Consider the following 16,069-nt stretch of genomic DNA (forward strand, 5'->3'; position numbering starts at 1 on the left):
GGCCGCCGCCTCTCCTCGACGCACCGCCATGGCGTCATCGCGCCACCGCCACGTGACCCTCTGCGCCGGAGCGGGGCATTGTGGGGAATGTAGTTCCCTACGCCCAGCCCTGCGCCCAGGGCAGCCAGCGCACGCACCCACGCAAGGACTACCGCGGGGGTGCACTCCCCGGAGCGAGCACGCAAGAACGCAAAAAAGCACGCATGCACTGACTCGCCCATGTTGGTCTCTGCTCCTGGAGAAGAGGGGCGGAAGTCTTTGACCCAGGCTCCTAGTTGTGGAGCAAGACTCAAACCTCCTATCTTAACATAGATCCCCAGGAGTAAACACTTTGCACTTAGAGTTTAGATTGTCTGGAAAGATTTTGATGCCAATCCGATTGGCCACCTAAAAATTAAAGCTTGCTTCAGCCACTAGAAATTCCTAAAAAATGGCAAAACTCCAATCAAAAGCTGTTTAAAGAAACAGATCTCCAAGAATATAGAGCTTCCTCATACAAATGTTCCTAAGGATTAGGAAAGACTCAGTAACAGGGTGTTTCATTCTTTTATGAAAAAAGCTAAGATATAATCATCAACAAATTGATGATTATATCACACTTCCCTGATTTAGGGTTATAAACAGCAACTTCTTAGGGCTAAGTAAGTGAATTTCAGGAGAAGCACCAAGAGAAGTGCAGGAAACTGAAATAGCACCACAGCGGACTGTGCAAAGCAGGGAGGTTTCACATGCAACTCCAGGCCTAGAACAGGCCCACAGATGTCTCCTTATCTGGGCAAAGCTGTAGCCATGTCCAAGACTTCATTTCGGTATCTGCAAAAAGCATCCACCTGGAAGAAGGAGCTTGTTGAAACAGGTGGCTGATACTTATCCAGCCAAGTCCACCTGCACTTTGAACTAGCACAATGCAAGAGGGTGCTAAAAGGCCAGAGACAAAATCCTGAAGTAAAATTGACAGTATTTAAAATGCATTCTTCACACAAAGGCACAAGAAGTGCTCCCCAACCAAAGCAGTGGTTTTGACAGCAAACAATCCAACCTTCTGGAAGTATTAATCCATGCGAAGATCAGACACAAAGACAGGGCAGCATCCAAGGCACCTGTGTTGCAAGACAGGTATGTCATTCTAATTTATTATTTTTTGGCACCTCTGACATCACACATCTGTTGATACACTTTCCAAAGATGACTTTGGAATTTAAATATACTTCTTTAAGGGACAGAATGCCCAAAGAAGGCTTTCAAGGACTATTAAAGAACAGGTTAGACAATCTGCCACTAATAACATATACGGTCTCAATTTTGCCCTGGGGTACAATTAAGTAACATTTCCAAGTCCCTCCCAGACTTGGATACTATGGTATTATTTGGTAAAGGGAAGCATACAAACTTAAGCATTCCACCAGTGCGGTAGGAAGTGTGCAAGGCAAATAATTTTGGAAGAACAAGGAGGGACAAGCTATCTTGTCAATATATCACTTGCTAAGAACAGCAGGTCTTCCTCAGGAAGGCACACATCACGTTGCCCACTTCACAGCGGGGCTTTGGATTTACAGAAGGCTTTATCCTAGCTACAAGGTTGTCCTTCAGCTCCAGCCCCACTCACCAACATTCCACCAAGAAACTACTGAGAGGCTTTTAAATGCAGAACTAAAAACGGCTTTTAATTTCCTGTCTCAAAAAGCAATCCTTAAGCAGTATTGCCTACAACATTTTTAGAACTCCTAGAAAGTAAGATTTAAAAGGTGTTTGAGGGGGAAAAAAAAAAATTCTTCCTCTCAAGTTTTTCGTAACCCTTAAGAGATAAGACACAGATACAAATGTTTGCACTGTATTTGTTTAACACTTCCAATATACTGCTTGTGAGCAATGCATTATTCTGTAAGATCCTGACACATTAAATCTGGATTACAAACCAGTTAAAAACCTGTAGCAAGTTTAAGAACAAGAACAGCAAAACCTGAGACTAAACAACAAGACAGAACTGAATACAGATGTATGTAAGCCCAGCCTTCCTATGCTGTTCAGCAATATCTTATTGCTTCTATCTGTTATGACACAGTCAGCAGAGAGCTACTTGGTACCATCTACAGAGTCCAAAGAGCGATTCAGCTTTACCAGCTGAACTACACTCTAAACTGTTTACATGGCTCCTCTTACAGAAATTTTTCTCCATCTAATTTTAAGCTAAATCCCACTCAGTGTCACTGATTCTTCTTGGACAGATGTCCCTACCACTCAGTCCTCCTGCAACAAACTTCCTATGTAGACCAAAAATTGAGCACGCTGAATGAACAGTCCTTTTTCCTAGCAGCTGTGGGAGAGACATTTGTGGGAGAAGCCAGCACTAAAGCTGCCTCTTCAGGGACTTATTTTTTTTCCAGCCTCTGGATTTTTTTCCACCACCTGCCCCAAGACTGTAAGATTACACAAAAAGGTAACCAAAAAGGATCCACAAGACATTTTATTCAACTCATTGTCTGAGGTATTTGAGCAGTTCAGACTCCAGACAAGCTCTTCTCTAGTTTTCAAAATAATTTAATTACTGCTAGGATTGGGTGTGTTGGGGAGGGTGTGTGGGGGGGTGGATTTTGTAAGAGTATCTATTTTAACAGTCCAGTAGCTCAAACCTTGTCATCTGAACACACACTTGTCATGGAAAAACCTATCAAAACACAGTCTCAGCCTGAAAGTCTATTCACACCAAGGCACATTCCAAAACCATACACAACTGGCAAAATAAAAAGCCTGCATTATGCTGAACGTTGTATTTCTTACAATTCAAACGGGACCAGAGACATTAGCAGCTCAGACTACAGACTTCTGCCATTGAAAGAGGGACTTACACTTTCAACCGTGTTGTAAGCTTGTTTATCTAAGAATAAAAAAAAGGAGTTAAAACCAAAAAGTTTTATTCTGTCCCCTGTAAAGTTTCCCATATAGTTTCCTGTATCAAATAACTTGAAAAAAATGCTTTAGAAATCACTTTAAACAAGTACTTGTGGTCTTATTAACCAAAGCTGACAGGAAATGGTTTCCAGTTTTAGTTTTTTGGCTCCACTAGATTGATATTTTCATTACCAGTGCAATACAACCCCCAACCAGGGAAGGCACTGGTAGCCTGGAAGCTTCTTGGATTAGACTATCATTTCATAAAGTGCTTGTATTCAGAACCATAGAGCTTTCAAAAAGTGTTCTTTCTGTGATGGAGAAATAGGAGAATCCCCAGTATGGTACTTCAGTTAAGTCTCTCCCAGCTGTTGCTGGGTTTTGGCACGGCCACCTATTAGCCTCCAAGGCGCTGACCTTCTCCCCATGCAAATCCTCCTGGTCGTTCTTCTGGCAAGGGATTGTAATTAGGATCCTCTTCTGGTGTATCAAATATTGCTTTCCTGGAAAACAGAAAAGGCTGTTTTGGTTTTTTTAGTAGACATTTCACAGTAATAACAAGACTGCTCAGATTCTTCATGCATACAGGGTCCCCCTCAGAAACAACCCGTGAATGAATCACTGATTTATACCCAAGTCACATGTGTGCTCCGGCTAGGAGACATCTGGAAGAAGGGCAAGACTTTTGTGGCTGAATCAACTGAGACTGATGAGATTTAACTGAACATTAGAATTCTGTCTTTCACGTAAGGCAGAATTTCATTCATACAGTTTTCATACAGAATTTCATACAGGACAGGATAAGGGACCAAAATGAGAATGGAACATTAAATAGCTCTTCACATCTTGAGAGGTGGACAAATGTTATCAGTAAGAGTCAATTACGGTCAATATTATCTCAATTTTACAGACAGGATACAGGCATTGACAGGCAGACTTGAAGTCTGCAGAAGAGTCTGCGGCTGCATCCAGATTAGAGACTTGGAGTTTCCAATTTACAAAAATTACGCTTAATCTTGTAGGTTGTTCTGTCACTCTTAAAACTAGTTTTAGAGGTTCTATCTCTTCATAGATTTCTTGATCTAGGAATAAAGTGTATCAAATTATTTGAAACAGAAAATCATAGGCTGGATACAAACAACTATTATATCCAACATGTCCAAGAAGTAGGGAATGTTTAACAAGACAGTTCTTAGAATAGCTAAAGGGATTAATTCCCTTCACAAGAGTGACAGGACATTTCAGAAAAGTTTGCAGAAAGTGAAAAATGGAAAGTGCTAGGAGTATTACAGCTTACACAAAGAAAGTGAAAGCATCTGCGAAAAGATTAACAAATCTAGACCCAGACAAGAATCATAAGCAGCCTTCTGAACACAGACATGTAGGAGGACTTAATTGTTCTTGAGTGGATACAATGATCAGAGAACTTCAACCCTAAACCCCCAGAGATAAAGTCTTGGGGTAAAACAAACACACACACACACTATCTACAGGCACCAAGACAAAGGGGAATTTTTCACTGGTTGATGCAGCACTCCAAACAGCAGCCTGAAGTCAGCCTGACACCTCCACAGAGAAAGAGATTTACTGAAGCAGCATGCGTTGCTCTAGCAGCCTTATGATGCCTCCTGCACACAGCTCAGTGCATATATCCTCCGAGAAAATGGGAAAGCTCAGATATAAATGCAAAGAGACAAATGAGTGCCCAACTACATATGTGCAATAAGGATATGCAAAGGCAGCCTGCACTGGGAACAGTCTTTGGGTGTTAAGGCTGGATTATATTAGTGCAGGCGCACAAGAGTGACCAGCATAGATGTTCTAGGACAGGTATTCCTGTACAGATCACCTGGTACAGTTACTTGCTGAAGGCAAAGTGTAGAGGGAAGAAAAATGAAACATCAACGGAAGTATCTGGACAATCAAACAGCCATGACAAGTTAGTTTAACTAAGCATATATCTGAATATGACATTTAACTACCCAGGTGTCTGGAAACCAGTTCAAGCCAAAAAGAGAATCAGTTCAGCTCTGCACAATTCTCAGAGTTTCAGAGACCTCAGCTTTCCATGTCTCAAACTACCCTGTCATTTAGGCAAGCTGGTCTCATCCAAGCTGTTGTATGGCATTCCAGATGATTACAGCCCACTACATAAGAGGAAGCAAGGAGGAACAGCACCACTGAATACTATAAACACTGCAGTCCCCTGTCAAAATTTTGACATGAGTGAGGATCATTCCATTTCCCCCACCCTCCCCAAAAGCTAAATTAAATACCTCAATCACTGTGTTCTTAAGCAGCAGGACTCTTGAGCCTCATCTCAGTAAGAGATTTATGCATCTTTTGCACCACCAACAAGCAAAACTCAGTTAAGCAAAGACTATCAAGGATCACAAAAACCCTTTAAAGAAGATAGTTCCCACTTGCATATCTGCAAAACACCCCCCTCCCTTGTTTGGTAACAAATGAATTAATAAAATAGCAAGCACAGATTTACTGCAATCCTGTCTCAGGCTGCCTAACTTACCAGAGGTTGATTTAAATGAATTATAAACAGCTTTCCACACAAGCACATTTCAAAATCTATTCCAAATCAGAAACCAACACTTACAGGACAGATGGTGTTCTCAGAAGCCTCCCACCACCAGGCTGATTGGGAAAGACGTCTTCTAAGAAAAAATATATATGCCCAACTGCAATGCCTAGTACACAAAGAAACGTCAAATGGTAATTTTCAGTACTTCTCCTTTACAACTTACAAGGGCTCCACTAGAGTTTTCAGAAAACACACAAGTTGCTTCCCTTCACAGAAAATATGATGGGGAAGAAAAATATGAAAAACAATGAAGCAAGTTGGTATCGGATGAAATGTATAACATATGCTGCAAGACATTAACACAAAAGAAAACAACCTGTCATTATTAAACATGACATTATGGCTTTATAAGAACTAATAAAAATAGTAGTATATATAAACTATTTTATATCAGTAGCCTGATACCCATGATCAGATTATGTATCTGAGCTGTTTTCAAGCAAAAAAGAGCCAAAGCACCAGAAATTCTTTTCATCCCTGTTACAGCACTAAATACACTATAATGTTTAGAAACCAGGAAAGCCTCGTATAAATATACTATCCTTATACCAGATAAACTAATACTAAGCCACAAGTAGGAGGCATTTGTCCGTTGGGTTTTTCCACATTTTCTCCCCATGTAGAACACTAGCAGGAACAGATTCTTATGATTCTTGCAATTTCTTACCCAGGAGATCCACAATGATGGAGTTCCCCAAAAGCAGTGAAAAACCCATCAGTACCCAAGGTAGAAATGGGGCTTGAAAGATGAGAAGACCAAAAAAGTTCATACGGACATAGGGATTCCTGCGGCTCCATACATACACAAGCATTATTGTGAATGCCTGACCCAAGAAAACCAAGTTTACAAACAAGCCAAAAAGCTGGGATGGCTAGTTAAAGAAAACAGTTCACAGTTACGAGTCACTTAAAATAGCTGTTTTGAGATCAAACATGACAGGAATTTGACAACCTGACCTATTATCTTATGTTTTCCATACAGTTCCTCCCTCCACTTCCCCCAGATTCAAGTCAATCAAATCTATTGTCAATCAAATTCAACACTTATAGCAGGATTTAGGATACCCGCAGCATGAATATTCTCTTCACAGTATAATTTAGCATGAAATCACTTAAGTAATAGCATCTTGTCTGAGAATCTCATTTCCATAATCCTAAACCTAGCATTAAAAAGACTAAAAGATCAGCCCAATATCTGACAGAAATGACAGTCACAAAACATTCAAAACTACCTTAACATCACTATCCCTCATACTACAAGCAAAGTATCTCATCATCTAAGAACGAAGAGAAGCATAACAGCACAGTTTGAGTTCTCATTCACATATCTTTAGCTTTACTAATGCAGTTAGAAAGAAAAAAAAAAAGAAAAAAAAAAAGGATACAGTCATTAAAAGTCCACCAAAAAGGAACATAAATACAAAATCTGCCGTCCGACCTCGAAAAGAGCCTTCTTCAAGCATTCGGCAGTAACGATATCTGAAGTCACAGGTCAGGAAAGTTTGATAGCAAATGAAATTAACAGAAAAATTCAAGCAGAAAAGGTTTCAATTATACACAAACTTGCATGTAAACTTTATACCAATTTACTTCATCAACTGGGTGCCTCAGCAGAGAAGCCAGACCCTGGACAACAGAATTACTCTTGGAACTTTCTCCCACATGCTAGGACCAGTCTGCTTGAAAATCCCGGAAGGATCAGGCTTGTAGACTCAAGTTCTAACACCATAGAAAAAAATGGCAAAATTCTTGACAGCTTGAAGGAGTTCCCATCAGTGAAATCAGCATCACTAAGCTCCCAGTAACTTCACAGTGCAGCAGAATCGAACCTTTTCCTAGCAATGTGCCTCTACACTGGAGCTTTGCTTTCCAAGTAGAGGAAACAAACTTGATGAAGGATACAAAAAGATCATGTTAAATAAAAAATTAAAGCCAACTGGTCCAAAAAATAAGTAGTTTGTGATTAACCTCCATACCTGGAAATAAAACAAACACAAGGAATTTAAACATGAAAAAATTTTTTTTAATTGTCTAAATAGAAAAGTTTGCAAGTAAATGAAATCAGTCTCCTTTACAGTCACAGAATCTAAGATTTGAGCTAAGATACACAGATCTTCATTTCAGCTTTATTACTAAATTGTAAAACTAATACAAAAAGTAATAGTCATTTATAAGTCAGTTCTGAAAACACAAGCGCTTAAAAGCTTAACAGCTTTTTTAAGAACTCCCACACTTTAGAAAACACTTACTTGAAAGTGTTTAAATATTAATTCAGGGTTGAAATATAGTTGAAAGGGCGTGATTAGTTCTAATTGCTGAAAAAGAAAAGAACATTCGATGACATTAATATACCAAGAAAGAGTTAGGCGGTACAAACCCGAACAGGTCACCCACTTTCTCTGTGCAAGACAAGCCCACGACGCCGGTCCGTGAGCACACACAGCTTCTAGCTGAGCTCTCCCGGTTACCGCTCCGGCCCCGCAGGCGCTGTTTAGCACTTGTTGGCACTTTGCCCCTTTCCCGGCTCGGAGGCGGGCAGCGGGGCCGTGCCACCACTCCTCCCGGGGTGGGGGCCCGCCGCTCCGGGGCCGCCGCCGCGGGGAAGAGCCCCGGCCCCGAGGAGAGCGGCCTGGCCGAGGCAGCCCCTTCCGCGCCCCCCGGCCGCGGGACGGCGCCAGGCCGCCTCGCCCAACCCCGCCCCGGAGGCCGCTCCCCTCTCCTCCTCCGCGCCCCAGCGGCTTCCCGGGGCTCCCCGCGCCAGCCCCGCCCCCCGCGGCGGCCGCACTCACCACGGCGGCGGTGGTGAGGACGCAGGCCGTGGTGTAGGCCCGCGTCACGGGCGGCACCTGGAGGTACTCCTGCCGGAAGGTCTGGTACGCCATCTTAGCGCCCCCCGCGCAGCTTCCGCTTCCGCCGTGCGCCTGCGCGCGCCGTTCCTCCCCCTCCCCGCCAGTGCCCCGCGGAGCCAATGGGCGCCGGCCGCGCCCGAGCCGTCGCGCCGCGCTCTCATTGGCCGAGCCCGCGGGAGCCGCGTCTCCCCCTCTTTCCCCGCCTCTCAAGCCGGAGCGCTCGGTGATTGGCCGGCGCGTAGTTTCTCGCGGCTCGCTTCTGCTCGCTGATTGGCTGGCGGTGAGGCCGGCCCGCCGGAGCGGGTTCGAGCGAGGCGGGAAGCGGTGGAAGCGCGGAGGCGGCCTGAGGGTGAGCGGAGGCCGGTCCGGTCCGGTCCCGCGAGGTTCCCTCCCCCGCGACGCTGCTCCGGGGGCCGTGAGGAGCCGCGGGCTCAGCCTGCGGTGCCGGTGCGAGCGAGGCCGCGGCTGAGAGAGGGGACAGGGCCCGGTGCCCCGGGAGGCGGCGGCTGGCCTGGGCCTCCCGTGGAAAGCGGCGCCGTCCTCGCGCTGCCCCTCCGCCTTCCCGGCGGCGCCGCCCTCGCTGCCGTCTCCGCGCGGGCTTTCGAGGCTCCTTCGCCAAGATGTCGGTCAACCCCATGGCCTACGAGGCCCAGTTTTTCGGCTTCACGCCGCAGACGTGCATGCTGCGCGTCTACATCGCGTTCCAGGACTACCTCTTCGAGATGATGCTGGTTGTTGAGAGTGTCATCCTGAAGAAACTGGATGGGTTTCCCAACGCTAAAATCAGCCCATTCCAGATCCGGAAGAGCACGGAGAAATTTCTTCTCTTCATGAAGGAGCACTTTGATCAACTCTTCAGTAAAATGGAAGAAGTGCTTTTGCAGCTGGTGTTGAACATCCCCAAGAATGTGCTCCTTCCTGAGGACAAGGTCCATGAGCAGTACCCGTACACTAAAGAACAGTTCCAGGCGCTCCAGGATGAGATCGATCAGCTACAGCAGCAGTACAGGGCCGAGGCATCTGCGAGCCAGGCACTTCTAGCAGAAATTGAAGAACAGAAGACTGTTCAGGCTGAACTTGAAAAGATTTTGCAGTGGTTTGATGGGCTTGAGAACATCTGTAGAGCACACGGGACCAGCAACTTCAAAGAAAGCTTTGCATTCCTGACACAAAACTCTAAGAAACTCCAAGACGTACTAAAAGATGTTGAAAAGAAAAGCAAAAAACTGCAGAGCAGTGATCAGTTAGCATAATGGAAATTCTGAAAAGGCAACAAAAAAGCCATTAAGACAGCTCACTTAAAATGATAAAGAGGCCTGCCTTTCCAGAAGCATCTCCTCTAACCCCTACTCTAACCCTGCAAGGACTAGACTGAAAGCTGGTCAAGCTGTTGTACTGAATTTTGTTGAAGTGTCTTAGTTTGCCTCAACTTAACTAGGAAACAGGGAGAGGAAAAAACCTTCTTTTTCTAGGAAATGTATAAGGAAAATGGTGATCAGGAATAAAATTTGTGTTGATTAACCTGACTAAAGGTAGTTTCCTGACTTTATGAAAGTTGCCTTTTAACACAGAATATCATTTGTGTATCTTAAGGTTAAAAAAAAACCAAAAAAACCTGAAGAATGTCTAAATGAGATCGCAGACTGATGCCAGTTCAGGTAATGAAGTCTGTGCTTTTGTCAGTGATGACATCAACACTTTGTACTGATTTTCTGAAGCAGCTGTGTTAAAAAGGCTGTTTCTCAGAAAAGAATAAGATAGCAACACTTGTAAATCCTCTGATGAGAAATAGATCTGTTTGCATCAATATTAAATATCAGCTCTTTGAGCAGTTTCTGAGATTTAAAGGTTTATTACCACTTAACATATGTGTTTTGCAAAGAAGTAGATTGTGTTTTCATTGAGCAGGGATAGTGCGCTGCTCAAAAGATTTAAAATCGGAAAGCCACTGGAGAAAGTGAACAATTTGATCACTTCTCTTACTTTATCTTATATTGCTTTATTTTTGTTGACTAGTGTCCTTTTTCTACTAAATAACAAAGCTAATTTTGTTCATGTATAATCAGATTTTCCTGTATGAACGTTGTGAAGACTGACTGATGAGTTCTTTGAAGTCATTTAATTAAGTTTATTCTATCTGTACGTGAGTCAAGTTTTACACAGTCAGTGTAAATCTTTTCAGCGGCCTTGGGAGGCTTTGAATCTCCTGTACAGATTGTACTACTTTTTCATAAAGTGTTAATACTCGTTTGTACTTCAGTAAGCATAGATGTTTGAAATACATTAAACTTATGTGTAATTTAGGAGTTTTTGCAATAAAACTGTATTAAAAGCATAAAATACATCTTCAATTAATTCTTCCCAAATATCTGAAGAGTTCATATAGAATCAGTTTAGTAAAGCCAAGATTTTTAAACATATGTTGAATTTTTGATGTGCAATTGGAGAAAGATAAGACTCCATGGCCACTCTGAAAGCCTCACAGAGGAAAATAATTTCTAATGTTGAACTCTAGACCTGTTCAGTGAATGTTAGCCTATATGGAGGCTACAGTTCAACTTTAGAAGCTGAGAAAAAGAGAGGAGGAAGTAACAATTAGATTGCTTGCTTGCTTAAAAAACAGTTTAGTATGTGACTTAAACGTTATCTAATATTGTCCAACCTGAAGTTTGAAGAGTAGACAAATTATAATCTCTGCTGTAGATAATCTTTTACTGAAAAAGTGCTCCTTCATTTTGTACTCTTGACATGAATTTTGTTGCAAAAATCAAGTAATCACTATTCTTTAAATTAAATGCAAATATGTAGAAACTGTTTCATTTCATGCTAAATTGTAGAGAATAGTATTTACAAAATCTACCACTGATTAACAAACTGAGATGATAACTTGAATCCAAAAACCCCGTGAACATTTAGCTAAGAGTAGAACTACAGGCAAGTAGTTGGCAAAGTGGGATGAAACAATCTCTTGCCACCCATTCTTCAGGACAAAGTAATGGCTGTATAAATCTCATAACCTCACGACATATTCATTGAAATCCTCCAAACTATTGGTAACTTGTACTAGAAATAAGGAATAGGAAAAAGTAGTGTGAAAAGATGGCACTAATATATTTTCACCTTTCACTTCCTATCTGCAATCTTGCATAAAGGCATTAGTGTACGCAGAGCCCCGGGGATTGGACCTGTGGTCAGAAATGCTAAGAATACAAAGGCCTTCATATACATTGATTAAACACTTTAGCAGCTACAAGGCTTGAATATGCATCACTTTGTATGCATGCTATACTTCAGGATTTATGCACTGCTGCATTAAAGATTGATTCGTTGAATTTAATCTTCTGAGGTCTTTATTCCTGAAAAAGCTTTTTTTTTTTTTTTTTTTTTTGGTGTACAAATGATTCATTAAAATGAACAGGGAAAATAACCATTTACTAGCTAATGGGGGTTCTCAAGAGGAGATTCATTACAGTGAAAACTTTCTTTTCTTCTTTGTTTAGGCTTCTCTAGGTGAGATTAAATTATGGTTGACTGATGACAAAAACATTTAGCCAAAATGAATGGCATACAGGGAAAATTGTATCTGTGAAGCAAAAAAGGAGACTTGCCATAAGCCCTCTGGAGATACCAGCTACTTAAATTCACCTGCTATTAAGATTTCATAACCCGATTTCTCCCCTTCCTTTTTGTTCATAAAATCGATTCTAAGAGTATGAGTCTTTAACTGCAGGGGGGCAAATACTGTGTGAAAGCTGTTGCCAGATATAATCCCTTTCTGAAGGGTAATAAAAGGCCTCACCAGGAGATCCAGCATATTTTAGTAATATATGTGGTAACAATATAATGAAGAACAATCATTTTATGAGAGGGAACAATGCTTTTTTTTAAGTGGTTACCTATGAAATTCAAATGAGTTTTAAAAAAACTTTTTAATAACATTTTAAATAAAATATTTAATGAAATATATATCCATAGAGGTTTTAGTGGTGGGAGAGGAACATTCATTGTAGGTCAAGTTGCCTTATGCAAACGTTATGTTATGAATCTAAGAATACTTCCACAGGGTGAAATTAAATGCAAAAGCTTTAAAGAGAATCTGGCAATACTAATTATTTGCAGGATGTCATGCAAAGCCTCCATAAACTTATTTAAGAAGCATCTGAATGTTTTGCCATTCTAAAATATAATTACCAGTTCTCTGAAGATCAGACAAGCTTATATAATTCATATAACGTTTCTAAATAATCACAATAGTGTTTTTCAGATTTTTTTTTTTTTTTTAGCATATGCAGAATCAATTTACAGGGAGGCAAATAATGTCCTGTGCTTTGAGGTTTTTCTTGAAGAGCACACGTGGAAAATAACTGCTGCAGAGTGCATCCAGTTAGGCAGGGTGCACTCTCTATATTTATGAGCTAGGCACACTACAGAATGAGTGCCTGTAGCTGTCTTTATAATATTGAAGAAAGAGTATTTGCCCGGGGAAGACATTCTTTCACTCGTCAAAAGTGCCACAGGGACTTGGCGCCCACTACAAAAGCCGCTGCGAAAGGTGAGACTTTCTGACCTCATTTGGCAGTTGCCGCTTGCAGCGCCGCGATGCCCCAACGCCAGCTCCGCACCGCAGCGCCTCTCGTCAGTGACCCACGCCACGCGCGAACGCCGAGCTGCGTCCAGAGCGCAGCAGTAACAAGCAGCTGTTTTTGCTGTTCCGCCTTCTTGCAAAGCAGTTTTCCTCGCCTTCGCTTCGTCCCCTGCACCCTGGTGCCTCTGCTCGAGCGCCGCTTAGACTTAGCCCCGCTAATGGGTTCCCAGCGCAACGTGATGCCGCTCCTGCAGGCAGAACATAAATGAGCATTAGACATCATTGACTAGGTGAGGAGGGTTTAGGCGGGTTCGCTGTCTAAATCGCTCTGAGCGATCGCTCCAGTCAAAGGAAACACATGTAAACACATAAAATGAATGAAAAGGGAAGTTTTAGTTGTATGTTTCTACAATATCAATTACAGATCAGTGAAGAGCGTTTGGAGATGGGAGAAAATACCTGTCGCAAAGTTTGAGGACACAGGTAGAATAAGTTGAAAGTAACAAGTTAAAATTTTCAGTAGTTGTATCGCAGAGGAATTAATTTTCCTTTACAGCTCAAACATCCACTTCTACATGTTTTTAGGCTACAATTTTTACCCATCATTTCAAAGGCAAATACAATAAGTGTTTTCAGAAATCACCTGTATTTTCCCCCTGTGCTACAGGTTCTCTGGTTTGGTTTAAGAGCCAAAGATAACTGTCTTCGGCAAGCTGCTGTTTTAGCTAAAATAACAGCAATGAAGCAAAATCATTTAACGTTATCACCAAAAATCAGGTCAGGCTGCCAACCTATTAACTCCTAAAACCAATAAGCATGTCAAAATATCAAAATTGTGCTTTCTTGAGTGAAAAATTTGGACAGCAGAGGGCACCAGGAGATCGTCCCAAGGTTTCGGCTTGCGGAAAAGTCTGTTTCTTTTTGCTCCATACCTTTTGTATGCACCAAGAATTGTTGAATGTCTCCTAAGGTAAATCAGTTGTTTTACCCTTAATGAGTAGGAGACACTATTCCTTTTATGTGGGAATTACGTGTCATGAGAGAACATACCTGTGTTTGCGGAAAGCTAGGTCAAAAAGTACAGTATTTATACATCTTAATGATGTATTTTCTCTTTTCATGATTAGTTATTCCAGTTTTCACTCATTTGTGCTCAAACATCTACACCTTTTTCCTCTTGCTTTTTTCCTCTCGACCAGATAGCTTGCACACTGCTGGGATATTATCCGGTATGTTTTTCGTGATCACTGCCGTGGGTGCCAGTTTTTGAAGGGGAGCCGTCACCCCGAAGGAAAGCGTAGACACAGGCACCTCAGAGCCTCCTCGCCTGCATGCAGTCGGGCAGAAACGGCTTGGTGCCTTCCTCCATCACGCCTCTGTCTCTTAATTCTTTTCAAAGGAGACTTCCTTCACGACACACACATCTCTTTTACCTTCTGAGAAAGTACGTTTCTGCACGAAATAAATGTCAAGAATTCACATTTACAAAACATCTTATAAAACATCTTACATCTCGCTCTGCGATCAAGTGTAATTCTCATGCTATGCATCACATAACAAAACATCTGGATGATCTTACAGCTGTTGCTCTTCTATCTTCTCCATCTGCAGCTCTCAGCTCCATCGGGGACCGAAATCTCACGTCCGTGAAGCATTTTCACTGCTATGAAGGGCTCTTTTCGGGGAGGGAGTCATTGGAAAGGCCTTGCCAGCCACCGCAGGTGCAGCGTTGACCCTCTCGGGTCGGAGGACCTGCCCTTTGGGATCTGCCAGCGACCCGCGTCTGCTTCTGCTCGTTTCAGTTATTGCCAGATGTGCACATAGTCCACACAGTCTTTGCAGCTACTTGATTTAAATACTCTAAATCCTCCTGCAGATCCCCGATTCCCTGATTCCAGAGCTGGTGCCAGCGCCAGCTCCTCTCCGCTCCCATCCACGGGCTCCGCTACGGCTCGTCGGCCTCGAAGCCGGACCCAAAACTGCCTCGTCCGGGCAGAGCCAGCTCTGAGCAGAGAAGCCCCCGGGTTTCTGGAGGAGGATAACGCGCGTTCGGGGGAACGTCCCCAGCTCGGGGCCTTCGCGAGCTTCCCCTCCCAACCTCCTGCACTGCCGGCCCTCCTCAGCGCACTAAAATAAATCGGGCACGGAAAAGGCGCGTTCGGATTGCATTAGCGCCAAAACGTCTGATTCTCTGGAGCAAAGAAACGCGGTCAGGGCTCTGTTGCTGGTCGGGTTCGCTGCTCGGCTTCGGGACCTCCCTAGAAATTGCTTTATGAAAGCAAATGATAAATGGCTTTTTCTCTTCTCCGTGTTACTCAAGTGCATTGAGGAAAAGAAAAGACAAATCCTTGAAATGTCTGGCAACGAAGGAAACATTTTCACACCTAAGAACGATTTTCCCCCTTAATTAAACAACAGGAAAAACAGCTTGGTGTTAGATAGTGTTTGCTTGGGGCAAGCCTCGGAGGCAGCTGCCTTTTCCCGGGAGAGTCCGCCCAGGGCTCAAGGAAGGCAGCGCGCCGAGACACGCTTTTCTCACCCAGTGACTCTCTGTCCCCCCGCCCCGGCCTCCCCCAAGAAGCCCAGAGCACCTGGGCTTCCCTGCGGTGCCCGGGGCACAAACATTCCCGCTGAAGCCCCGGGAGGGCACGGTTTTGATCCCAAAAAATGCTGTGCTGCGCATCCGTAGCATCATCTCCTCGCTAAGTCCCCAGCAGCGGTTCCCAAGGCCAGATTTGCAATAGCAAAATGCGCCTCAAAATTCGGTTTAGGCCCAACTTTGGCCGTGACTAAGGATTCAGGGTTTTGCCTTAAGATCACCGCGCGTTTGCAGGCAGCCCCTTCGTTGCGCCGCCGCTGCCGCCGCCGCCCTGCGCCTGGGCAGCCTTGGCTCACGCGCGGCTGGTTACGGGCGTTTTGCCGCCTCCCGTCCCTGCGCAGCGGAAATCCTCCCGCTCCGTCACCCAGCTTATCCCTTTCCGGCTCTTATTCCTCCTACTTAAACAATTCAGCATATTATTCCCTTGTGTCACCTTGATCTCTAATAATTAGCATTCGGGATAGCGCTAGAGCAGAAGCCGGTTCTTAATGAATATTGTAATAAGCACTAAAGAACAATTTATTGCTGGCGAAACTCCTTTGGGAAGGCAG

General features: G+C 43.5%; 2 protein-coding genes across 5 annotated transcripts; one reads left to right on the top strand and one right to left on the bottom strand.

The window, feature by feature from the left end:
- Window positions 1-2,446: 2,446 nt before the first annotated feature.
- DERL2 (derlin 2) lies at window positions 2,447-8,417 on the bottom strand. Of its 4 annotated transcripts, none has more exons than XM_026063726.1 (7): window positions 8,275-8,405; window positions 7,735-7,800; window positions 7,388-7,461; window positions 6,871-6,964; window positions 6,153-6,348; window positions 5,501-5,591; window positions 2,447-3,392 (listed from the first exon to the last, which is right to left on the bottom strand). In XM_026063726.1, exons 1-7 carry the CDS (start codon window positions 8,365-8,367, stop codon window positions 3,287-3,289), a joined length of 720 nt encoding a protein of 239 aa, XP_025919511.1. In that variant the 5' UTR covers window positions 8,368-8,405; the 3' UTR covers window positions 2,447-3,286. The 4 variants fall into 4 exon arrangements, with proteins under 4 accessions (XP_025919511.1, XP_025919514.1, XP_025919513.1 ...); XM_026063729.1 differs by having other exon boundaries at window positions 7,735-7,793; window positions 8,275-8,349; XM_026063728.1 differs by lacking the exon at window positions 8,275-8,405 and adding an exon at window positions 7,880-7,999.
- A 13-nt stretch (window positions 8,418-8,430) lies between these two features.
- MIS12 (MIS12, kinetochore complex component) lies at window positions 8,431-12,623 on the top strand. Its single transcript, XM_026063730.1, has one exon. The coding sequence runs from the start codon at window positions 8,955-8,957 to the stop codon at window positions 9,585-9,587; it is 633 nt and encodes a 210-aa protein (XP_025919515.1). The 5' UTR covers window positions 8,431-8,954; the 3' UTR covers window positions 9,588-12,623.
- Window positions 12,624-16,069: the final 3,446 nt, after the last annotated feature.

The sequence above is a fragment of the Apteryx rowi genome, unplaced genomic scaffold (assembly GCF_003343035.1).
Source record: "Apteryx rowi isolate R43461 unplaced genomic scaffold, aptRow1 scaffold_20, whole genome shotgun sequence".
NCBI classification, from domain to species: Eukaryota; Metazoa; Chordata; class Aves; order Apterygiformes; family Apterygidae; genus Apteryx; species Apteryx rowi.

Bases quoted from the DNA above. Each gene is read 5' to 3' on its own strand.
- DERL2 (XM_026063726.1), bottom strand. From the start codon at position 8,367: ATGGCGTACCAGACCTTCCGGCAGGAGTACCTCCAGGTGCCGCCCGTG. The intron at 7,801-8,274 runs GTGAGTGCGGCC...TTTCTTTTTCAG, and splicing joins TCCTCACCACCGCCGCCGTG to CAATTAGAACTAATCACGCC. The intron at 6,349-6,870 runs GTATCCTTTTTT...TAGCCATCCCAG, and splicing joins TTGGTGGACTTTTAATGACT to CTTTTTGGCTTGTTTGTAAA.
- MIS12 (XM_026063730.1), top strand. From the start codon at position 8,955: ATGTCGGTCAACCCCATGGCCTACGAGGCCCAGTTTTTCGGCTTCACG.